This window comes from Fukomys damarensis, unplaced genomic scaffold, assembly GCF_012274545.1.
Source record: "Fukomys damarensis isolate Sample0158 unplaced genomic scaffold, DMR_v1.0_HiC HiC_scaffold_5, whole genome shotgun sequence".
In the NCBI taxonomy this organism is placed as follows: Eukaryota; Metazoa; Chordata; class Mammalia; order Rodentia; family Bathyergidae; genus Fukomys; species Fukomys damarensis.
Window position 1 is genome coordinate 76,751,035 of NW_022900917.1, and position 11,870 is coordinate 76,762,904.

The following is an 11,870-nucleotide window of genomic DNA, read 5'->3' on the forward strand; positions in this document are numbered from 1 at the left end:
TGAAATGTCCAGAACAGACAAATCCAGTGATAAGAGGATGGGTTCCTAGTTGCAGGGGATCAGGGAGGAGAAAGAGAGGGATGACAGCTAACAGGAATGGTTCCCTGAGAGAAGGAAGAAAATGTTCTAAAATTAATTGTGCTGCCATGCGTGGTGGCACACGCCTGTAATCCCAGCACTCGGGAGGCTGACGCAGGAGGATCACTGTGAGTTCGAGACCATCCTGGGCTACAAATTGAGTTCCAGGTCAGTCTCAACTACATACTGAGACCCTGTCTCAAAAAACCAAAAACAACAACAACCAAAAAAAAACAATTAAATTAATTGTGCTGATAGCCATGTAACTTGATTAATATACTAAAAGCCTTTGATCTTCATATTGTAAATGAGCAAATTGTACATTACATGAATTCTATCTCAATAAAGCTGTTCCTGAAAAAAAATAAAAATCTCTAGTAATTTGCCTTGTAGATACTGCAATCTATGGAAAACATTTGGAGACAATGCTTTGTTATCAGATCAAAAGCATCCATGCTCGGGGCATCAGTGGACTTTTTCCACAGTGTTGGCTTTCCTGTGGTACCCGTGGCTTCATTACAGAAAGAATTCAGAGGTGCAAGAGACAAATGATAACTCAGAATGCTGGGATCTGTTTTCATAAATTACACTATCTTACTACAATGGCAACACAGTCCTCCTGCTTCATGGAAAATGCTTAGAGCCAATGTCCTGGCATCGATTCAAAAGGTTTGTCTTGGTTTGTACGGTGGACCCTCTGCCCTCTTCCTGCCCCAGATCTGCTCATCAGTCATGGACTCCCCGCACAGGCCTGCTCTGGGGGCCAGGTGAGGGACTTCCCACTGACCTCATGAACCCTCGCTGCCAGCACTGCTCACTTCTCCCCCAAAAGCACCTGGCAGGAATACTGGGCAGCCCAGTGCCTGGCCAAGAGGATGAGGTCTCTCCCGTCAGGAGCAGCAGCAGCAGCAGCTCATTCACCTCTAAATGTGTCACGTTGGAAGAAATATAAATACCAGCAAGGCAAAGATAGAAATTAAACTTTAACAGCATCTAAGAAAACGTGTGTGCCAATGAGAAGCAGGACAGCGTCCTTCTATAAGATTAAGGGAGCCACACCCTTACTGGGCACCCGGAGTAACAGGCAGGGACACTCGCCGATGCAGCACCAGGCACGGCGGCCACTGGCAGCACAGAAGATCTCCACACAGGTCCCGGCCCCTGCAACAAAGCCTAGACCACCACATCCCTCTGAATGATGCGTCAGGTGCCGCGAAGGGCATCACTGAGGTTGTGACTGACCTCCACCAAGTGCACAGCATGGGGTGAGGCCTGAATGCTGCCTCTGTCCTGTTCCGACAGTGTGACCACAGACACACTACGAAGTGACTAAGATACCTGGCTCCTAATCTGCAAGGGAAGGAAATAATGCCCAACTCCTAGTGGTGACATGAGAATTAAGTAACCAGCTCAAAGGCATGGCCACAGGTAAAAAAAAAAACAATAAAAATAAAAGTGATTTATCTCTCTTTACCCCAAACTTTCTTTCCCAGATGCCTTCTTACGTACTGACGTTGATGTGATAAACTCTTTGAAAGAAGTCTCATGACCATGAAGACATGAAAAGAGAAACGTCAGCTTATCAAGAAGAAAGGAAGCATATGGAATGGAACAGAAGTTGAAGGTCTTAATACACACTTCTGGTGCTCCTCTGTTAACCCAGAGGCCCAGGGATGCGGCCATGAGGCTGAGCACCCGCATTGGGGGTTAAGATAATAACTGGGCTAGACCAGAATCCCTAGAACAAATACAACCAGCACACAAAACCTGAGCACAAAGCAAAAGAGGCAGCTCTCTTGTCCTTGTTACTCCTTATCCCATGCTTCCAAGCCACTAAATCCACAGCAGCACCTTTCAAAACAAACAGTCAAGTAATAATAGTCAACAGGGCTTGTGCTATGCTGGGCTCTGTTCTGAGACATTTACACATGCTCTCTTATTTCATTCTCACCTAGGCACAGGTAATCTCAGGCAGAGTGGTTATGACTCATCCCAAGGATAAACACATGGTAAAGGGGGGCTAACAGTAGTCTGCTTCCTGATCTCCACTGTGATACTCTAAAGCTGTTTCTCCCAAGATCTGCTCTCTTGCTGACTCCCCTCCCTCTTGACTTGAGATGACAAGCAGTCAGCTGGTACATAGCAACTAAGACAACCACTACACCAAGTTCTTATCTACAGCATTCTATTTTACCTCCCGAAAGTCCCGGGTCTATATGCATATACAAATATGTATGCACGCATGTACAGGTATGTGTACAGAATAGGCATGTATAAATACATGCATGTATAGACATGTGTGTGAGGACACACATGTGGACACACATGCGTGTGCATATAAAATATAGTCTACTTATCAAATTCAACCTTTCAGCACTTAGTAGCATCTCTTATTATCCTTGTAATAATTCTTTTCAAATGTCATTTAAGAAATCCTTGCTTCATTTCTATTCTGCAGATCTTCCTTCTGTAAACTTTCTCAGATGCTAACAAATTTGCACAGAAAGCAATCTGCTTAATCTAATCTCTCTCTTTCTTTAATATATTAGAGCCTCTCACTGCCAAAAGCAGTGGGGGCAGCCCTCCGTGAAGGGAAGCGGTGGGCGGCGCGAGGCCCGCTGTGCTGTGAGAGCTGGCTGCTTGCACACGGTGGGTGACCTGCAGCAGGACACTTCCACAGCACAAACCAGGGGAAGCAATGAGCACCCAGGGGAGGCGGGGCTGCCACCCGGGCTTGCTACTTACCAGCTCTGTGTGAACTTTAAGATGTGCCTGTAGCTTATATTTATCTGGAGTCGAGTAGTCACAGCCGTCAGTGGGGCACTTCAGCAAGATGTTACTGTGTTTCTGAATTACATGGCGTTTAAGGCAGTTTTTGGTGATGGAAGAATAATGACACTGGGAGCAATAGTACAGGTGTTCCCGGGTGTGGGTGCGGACATGCATGTCAAAGTGCACTTGGTACCAAAAAAGTTTGCCTAAAAAAATATTTTCACATGAGAACAAGGAAGTTTCTTTTATACTGAATTTGAATTTTTAAATTATATTATTATTATCATCATCATTATTATTATTAACAGCTTTATCTGCCTCACGTGCTTGTCAGGGTCACCCTTCATACCTTCCACCACATCTTCTGAAAATTACTTTTCAAAGGTGGCAAGCTGCAAACATTAAGGGTGCTACCATCTTTGGCATGGTTCAGGGCAGAAGAGGGGGAAGAAATATCCACTGAGGACCAATCACGGTGCCAAACACTACCTGCACATGCACAGATCAAAGAGTCTAAATCCTCCTGACCCTCCAGGCCTCCAGGGGTGGCACTGGCCTCCCAATAACCTGCACCACAAGCTCCCTGGGTGATCCAGGAGCTGCACTTTCACGGGGAGGTGGAGTGTGCTGCTCAGGGCCTGGCCTCCCTGCAAAAAGCTGCAACCACTTCCATACCCTCTCTGCTTATCTAGAACACAGCCTAGTTTAAAGCTCCACTTAACATGCGTCACATGCCAGAAGAAAGGCTTCCTGGTCAGGAGCTGGGAGGGGCTGTGGGGACCCTCAAATTGCACACCTGACTGCACCAATGCGGCCGGCTGTGCCATCACGCTGGCTGCCTCCACACAGACTCCTACCACTGCCTGTGACACCAGCCACCCATTACTGTCTACCATGGAGAAGGGCGGCTCATTTAGAAGCTGTTCTTGGCACAGACGTGAGCTCCAGTGGAACCTTAGGTGACCACCACATGATGGGAATGGACAGGGCTGCTGGGAAGCAGAGCTCCGCTCAGCAGTGCACTAGTGCAGCCTTCCTTACCACAGTATTCACACTCCAGGTCTCCATAAACCTTGCGGATCCTCTCGCACAGGCCAGTGTTCATTTGCTTCTTCTGCAAACTGTCCAGTACCTTCATGAATGCAGTGCTGCCAGGCTGATGCTCAGAGGCAGGTTTACAAGAGTCAGGCTGGAGCACATCGGTGTCCCCAACACTGGCCACTGGAGGAAGGAGGTCCACGGCCTCAACAGGGTTTGGCCTGAGACATGTGCTGGGGTTGGGGTTACTGGTTGAGAGGACAGTCATTTCCTGGCCTTCTCCTGGAGGGCTCTCGGCACTCTGGGTCTCTGGGCTGGGCCCAGCACTTTTGGTCTTGGATAGGAGTAGAATGATTTCTTCACCCTGAGTCTGGGCTGAGCCTCCATGCTGGGTGCCCAAGGTCTTCTCAGCAGCAGCATGAGCCTCAGTGGAGGAGGTATCATTTTTCAGCAAGAAATCATCAGAAACCACTGCAAGAGAATGCAGGTCTGCAGAGACCACAGTGGTTTCCAGCTCGCAGGGTGGCAGGGCATCACTTTCAGCCTGAGGGCTGGCCAAGGGCACTTCTGGGGCAGGCATTTTCACAGGGACTTCCAGATCCTTCCGCTCCGCCTCACAAGGAGCACCCTTGGGACCAGCCCCCTCTTTCAGAGCATCTACCCCCTGGCACACAAACTCCTCTTCCACTAGCTGCAGCTGGCCCCCCAGGGCTTCTTGCTGGATGTCCCCTCCCGGCTCCAGGAGGCAGAAGCTCTGGTTGATGGAACTGGTGAAGACCAGGGCCTCCTGGGCTGCCCCGTGCACCTCTTTGATGTGGGAGCGCAGCCTGATGGAGCTGACAAACTTCTTGAGGCAAATGGCACAGACATACACAAAGGGGTGCTTCCTGACGTGCAACTCCAGGGCCTGGTATTTGGTGGCCCCGTGGCCACAGAGCTCACAAGCATAGGGCCACTTGTCGCCATGGACCAGCATGTGGCGGTCCCGGTCCAGCTCATTCTTAAACTTGCGCTCGCAGATGTGGCAGTCATAGAGCAGCTGCCGCTTGCCTTCCCTCGTCATTAGGCGGAGCTCATCCAGGGCCTCCTTGACCTTCTTGTCCTGTGGGTCGTGCGTGTCCCGGATGTGCTTGATGAGGTTCTTGACATCGGAGTACTTCTTCTTGCAAAATCGGCAGTGCTGCTTGATCTTCTTGTGCACCCGCTCAATGTGCACCTTGAGATGGCCTTTGCTGAGGCAGGTGAAAGAGCAGTAGTCACAGGAGAACTTCTCACCAGTGTGCTTGCGTAGGTGCACGTTGAGGTTAGCCTTGATGGCGCTGGCATAGCTGCACTGAGGGCACTTGTATGGCTTCTCGTTGGTGTGGATCCGCAGGTGGGCCTGCAGCGAGTGCTTGAACTTGAAGACCTTGTTGCAGTATTCACAAGTGAAGATTTTCAGTTGGGTAGGACCTAGCCTAGAGACAAATGACAGCACAGTTACTTTCGGAGATCTTGAAGCCTCCCAATGACCCAAACAGCAGAGGCTTAGCAGAGGATTAAATAAGGCAGAGGATGGAGAAAGTGTTCATTCACTCAACAAACAGACCTGGAAGAACGGGATGAGCCAGGCCCAGCTGAAAGAGAAACAGGGAGTCCTGGTCCTTCCGAACCTCACTGTCCAGGGAAAGAAAAGACAAAGCAGCCAGTTTTGCACAATAGTGTGGTAAGAGTGAAAGGAGTTTGTAAAGGGTTAAAGCCAAGACTTCTACCAAGATGAAGGCAACTGAGACAATTTTGCTGAATATTATCCAAGTTGAGACTTGAAGGTAAAGGAAGAACACATAAGAGAAATAAAATGGAAGAGGGATTTGTCACACACACACACACACACACACACACACACACACACAGTAACCAGGCATGCTCCTAATTGATCTGCTGGCACTATGGGATATTTTTTAAAGGACCAGTCTTAACAGAACAAATTTAATCTCCATGAGACTAAATCAACCAAATTGTTCAACAGCTTTGACAATCCTGACTTGCCTATTCAATCAACTGAGGGGTGATCTTCTGTCCTATTTTACAATTGTCTACATGAGGTCCATCCATTAGCAAAAGACCCAGGACCCTTCTCCACATCCTTACTTCTTCCCAGAAAAAAGGAACTATGTTCCGCACCTTGCCTGGTGAGTTTGGTACAGAAACCAGAAGTTGCTAGCTGAGCTCCGCCTCTCCCCTTCCAGTGCAGATGCACCTGCCTACCTGGGATAAGCTTGGGACAGAGCAGGCACTTGGCCTGGCCAGGGCTGCAGGTGTGACCAGCCCAACACAGCAGCACAGCTCCTGATGCTTCCTGCTGATGCACCTCATGCTGTCCCACAGCTCTGTCAGCAGCAGAGATGCTAAGAGACTTTTACATCTTTCTCCTACTCCTTCATAGCTGGTTTAAAGCTCCAATGGGGAAACAGCATTGCCATTCATTAGCCACATACACCACTTAAACAAATAATTGCAACAGATGAACATCTGGCAATGTGTTGCAGACACTGTGATAAATTTCTGCATGTGGTGAAAAATAAAAACATGGTCTGCCTCTGTAGTGTGTCTTTTTCAATGTGGTAATGTGTATACTAAATGAGAAAGTGGCAGTGATAATAACAATGATAGCTAACAGTTATTATTTAAGATAAACTATGATAACTATTTAATCTTAATGGCTATTATCATTGCCATTTTACAGAAGAGAAAGATGAGCATCTGCCAATCATCCTGCAGTTGAAGCACGCTACCTGGGACCCCATTTGTTCATCTTCATCCTTGGTCCTGCCTGATGTCACCAATGCACAGCAACCTGCTCCACTTGGCCTTGCATATAGAGAAGGCTTCCCACACAGGGCTTTGGCTGCAGTTGAAATGGCGAGTCTTTTTTCCAAAAACAGCAAATGACAACCACTAATGTACTTCAGTATGTACTGGGGACAGAAACTGGCAGAGATCAAAGAGCTCAGTGAGACTTCCTCTCTGGCTGTAACTCCTCTGCCTGGATGCTGTGCCCAGGTTATCCAAGAAGGATCTGTGACATTCAATAACCATGCAGTACTGTTAATGAGGCCATTAAGCGATACCTACTCTAACTGTAAACTCTATGTTTATGAAATTACCCACACAACTATGTCTGATCAACTTAGGCTGCCCTGTCTTTAAATTAAAAATATTCAAATAGAGCACAGTCCGCAAATACCAGAGGGTACAACTCACATGATGTAATTTTAAAAAACTCAAATTTGAAAGTTACTGCATGCTAAGCCCAAGGCTTATTCAAGGAAAGCAATTTGGATCTTTCTTTCCCAAATGACAAAGATAACCAGAAGGTGATACATTGTATCGTTATAAAGACCACCAAAGACAGAAGCCCTGGATTCACGGCATTAATTAAGCAAACAAATCACAGTATTTCTTCCTGTAATCCAAGATCTAAATGGTCTTTGGAGAATCTTTTGCTCTGAGTTTTTAAATATTAGAAAAATAGCTAGTAATGCCCTGAGTGTCCCGTTTCTGGTGGAGAGTCATGATGGTCAGCTCACAGTAGACTCTAAGCAGAAGTCACCATGATTCAGAACCAAAGTATCAAGCTGTGATATCTGCACCAGTCCTACCATGTTATTTCACTCCAAGGCTCCCTACTCAGGGAGAGGTACTCTCATCACTGCTCTTTACAAAGAAATCAGGGAGAACATTAAAAGGCCAGACACCTTAATCGAGTTATAATATGTCTGGGACTCTGAAAGAAAGAATACAAAACTAAATGAAGGTGTTCGTGGCCCATTTCTCACAACAGTTAAGAATGGGAAGCTGCCTGAAGGTCTCAACATAGGGCTACTTTGTACATTTATTTTGTTCACTCATTCCTTCATTCATTCAGAGACGGGTTCTAGGCACTCAGGATACAAAAGGGAACAAAAGCAAACCCAACTCATCCCAGCTGGAGTTCACCCTGCTAACTGTACAAAGCAGCATCAGCTCCCTGTGGGAAGGGATAGATAAAATACTCCAGGAGCCCAGCTGAGGACAGAGTGACAGGGAAGGCCTCCCTGAGGAAGGACATTAGAGCAGAAAGCTGGAAAAGTGAACAGGAGCTAATTAAGTGAGCGGGAAGAGGTGCATCCCAGAGCAGAAGGAAGAGGCACCTTGCAAGGTGGCGTCAAAGAAGTGAAAGGAGGCCCAGCTGGCTGGAGCACAGCATGAGTGGGACGGGGCACAGGCTCCTAGGCAGGAGAGCCCCACACAAAGACCTCTAATCTTCAAGAAGCAAGGGGATGCCCTCAAGCATTAGCAACAGACAAGCTTCCATGTGCAAAATTGGCTTTGTGAAGTTATAACATCCCGCTAGGAAGGAAAGTCACATATAAAATATAAACTCAGTGTTGTAAGATGAAAGTATTGGCAAAAAAGGCCAGAAGGAAACATATTAGAACTACTAACAATCTTTGGGCAGTAAGATTACAAATTACTTTTTTTTTTCCTCAGCTTTCTGGATGTCCCAGATTTTCTATGTAAGCCTGAATTATATTTGGTGTAGGAGGAAAAAGATGATATATCCTAAAAGTCTTAATCTGTATTGTACAAAGCAAAATTATCATGTTTGAAGTTTAAAGTCATTTAAAGTTTTCTTTACTATTTTATAAAATTTACTTAGTAAATATTAACAGAATGCATGACAACAGGGATACAGGTCTGGATCTGTTAATTAAATTTTGAGTACATTTACCTAAAATGAGATTGCCATTTAGCTGAATCCCTCCCCAACAGACCTTGAAATATGATGGAGGTAATTAGTTAAGATCTACAAATCAGCCCGAGTTGAGACAGAGAATGATTGTGAAATTTAATTCTATTACAGATCCATCAAAAGAATGAGTATTTTTACAACTTCATCAGTAAAGTCAGTTCTTTATAAGAATGGAAGGTGGAGGCTAGAAATTAATGAAGCAAACCACATGATACAATAATATAATTTGATGACTGCAATGTGAGCAGAGACTATGCATATAGCTTATCATTCATTCTCACCACTAAACTCAGAGTAGTAGACAATCTTACCCTAATGCAATAGACAATCAGAGGACATGGGTCAAGGTAAAAGAAGGTGCATTTCCTGCATGTACACTGACAGATGAATGGATAAAGAACACATGGTATTTACATGCAATGGAGTACTACTCTGCCATCAAGAATAATAAAGTTGATTTATGTGCAGGAAAATGGATGCAACTTGAGACTATATGTTAAGTAAAATAAATCAGCACACAAGTTTAAATATCACATAGCTTTTCTCTTATGAGAAATTCAAAGTATAAATAAATAGCAAAATAAAAGACAGATAATAGGAAATAGGGAGATAAATCTTTTACAAACAGAAAGGGGACCAAGAGATGGGCAAAAAGAGGAACATGATGGGAAGGGGATGAAAGAATGAAAATGCGTTATGTACATGCACTAACTACCCATCTTGAATGTAATCAGTATGTACTACAAGCATGTACTAATAAAAAATAAAATTTGAAAAAAAATAGTGTCAGCTTCATTGGGGTGGGGCTGGGTTGGATTCTTTGTCACCCAGAACATAACAGGTTCTCAACCAGTCGAGGTGCACTGGGGTAGAAGAGTTCAGAGTCAACCCCAGTTAGTTTGGTGTCACAGCTTATGTGCTCTGCTCAAGAACGCCTAATGTCCCCTCTCCTAGGAACACAGGAAAGGCATCAGCAACTGGCACTTCTTTGTCTTTCCGAAGCCCCAGGGACTGGTAAACTAACGGCTTCGGCAGGACCATACCACAGCTAAGATCTCCTGGGTGGGCCGTGTGGGGAAAAACACTTCTTCTCCAAGGGACCGGCTGATCCAGGTATGGACAGAATGGTTTTTAAGTAAATTACAGTTTTAAACATTCATATTCAAAAAAGTGAATCATTGCAATGTCCACAGTAAAAAAAAACTAGCTATGTAAATGACAAAAAGCCCACATAATAGTAAATATAATTTTAAATATATATTAAAAATGAAAGATTTTCAAGGTGCAATAGATTTTAAAAAGTTAGTATGTTTGGTATTTCATATTTTAAAAAGTAATAAGACTAAAGCAAAACATGATCATACATCATGAAAACACTATGGGAGCTGCATGGTTTCAATCTAGAATGTCCCCCTAAAGTCTCGTGTGTCTACAGTTGGGGCTTTTAGAAGGTGACTGGATCACAGGGGACACTGTACTCATCAGAGAATTGATCCATTTGACGAGTTCTCATAGCTAAATGTGTTGTTAGGAGGTGGGGCCTGCTTAGCAAAGGTATGTCACTGGGAGAGAGTACATCTCCTTCCATAGCTCGCCCCTTCTCTCTCTCTGCTTCCTAGCTGCCATTAGGTGAGCAACTGCCCTCCACTTAGAGGCTGGCCCTTAGAGCCAGCTGACCACAGACTGAAGCCCCTGAACCATGAGCCAAATTAAATCTCTTCTCCTAGAAGTTGTATGTACCAAGTCCTGTGTCTCAGAAATGAGAAAACTAATACAGTACTGTGCATAGGGCCAGTCTGAGAGAAGCTGCGTAGGCCACAACCAGCAAGTCCATGGGGTGGAGCTGCCCAGGCCTTTTGGAGTTCACTTCTGGCTATAACCTGCTCTGGGTGGTGGACATGGAGCTATAGGATTTAATGTTTCTCCTGCTGCATTTTGGTCTAGCTTTGGCCAACTTCCTTTCTATCCTCCTATTTTTCCCTTTTAACCTGTGCCATTGTACACTGGAAGTATTTAACTTTCTTTGTTATTTTTATAGAGGCTCATCTAAGAGCTTCCCTCTTGAGGCTCAGAGAAGACTTTGAACCTTTCGATAATGCTGGAACTGTTACGACTTTGACAGTTCTTAGAGATGGACTAAATACATTTCCATAACGAGATGAATATGACACTTTTGGAGGCTGGAGTACAATGTTATGTTTTGGATCTAGATGTCCCCCAAAGTCTCACTGTTCAGAGGTTTTGGAAGGTGATTGATCAATGCAGAGCAACTTACCTGCTTGACTTCATCGGCTGCTCATACGGGGTCTGTTGGATGGCATACTCCTGGTACCCCCTCCGCAGCACCAGGTCAGGGGCAGCAGACTCAGGATTTGCTGCTCCTACTTCTGGAGGCCCAGCCTCCACTGGGATAATCTTGGTAGCACCTGAGGTTGATGCACAATGCACTGGTTACTGCATGGCACGGAGGGCACCAAGCCCAACCTGGCAGAGTCAGTGGTACCTGGGGGCATCACCTTATCGTGGCATTCCCAAGCAGCACAGCAGCTTTCCTTCACTGACATATTCTGCACATGAGGAGTGTGAGTGAGTGTGTGTGTGTGCGTGTGTGTCTGAGGAGCAAGGGTTAAGTTTTCTAAACATCTGTTTAAATGACCCCTTCAGGTACACTCTCACTGGATTATTAAACACACATCCACACATGCACGATATATATAAAGCTTGCAGGGCTGTACAAAGACCTACATGTTAGGCTTTAAGTAAACGTAAAGCAGCTTTAAGACAGCATATAATGGCAGGACAGAAGATAAGTAGGAATTCGAACTACACATGGGGTCTGGTTCCAAATATGATATTACCTTAACATCTCTGGGTCTGTTTCCGGTCTATGAATTATTTCATGGTACAGTGTAAAAATCTCAAGGGTCAGCTTTGCTTCTGCATCTCTACAGTGTGAAATGACCAAAGCCCTCCTACAGCGGTGGACAGCTGTATGTGGGTGCATGTGCCTGGGTGTGCAGGTACGTATGCAAAGGTGTATGTAAAGTGCTTTAAAGAAAAGTTCCAATCTAGCCCTTGCTTCAGAAACAGTAAAAGGAATAAACTGCTGCTCTTTCACCCTTGCTTACACAAATCTCAAAATGCTACCATTCATTTTTTTTTTTTTTTTTTTTTTGGAAATATGATGTTTTTTTCTGGTGTCCATGGG

General features: G+C 45.2%; 1 protein-coding gene across 7 annotated transcripts in view; it reads right to left on the reverse strand.

The window, feature by feature from the left end:
- Zfat (zinc finger and AT-hook domain containing) overlaps positions 1-11,870 on the reverse strand; it is a 232,632-nt gene that overhangs the window by 117,439 nt on the left and 103,323 nt on the right. For all 7 annotated transcript variants that reach the window (XM_010629605.1, XM_010629606.2, XM_010629610.1 and 4 more), the window contains exons 5-7: positions 10,938-11,088; positions 3,892-5,345; positions 2,824-3,056 (exon numbers count right to left, since the gene is read on the reverse strand). In XM_010629605.1, coding sequence (XP_010627907.1) covers positions 2,824-3,056; positions 3,892-5,345; positions 10,938-11,088 — 1,838 coding nt within the window. The remainder of the gene's footprint in view (positions 1-2,823; positions 3,057-3,891; positions 5,346-10,937; positions 11,089-11,870) is intronic.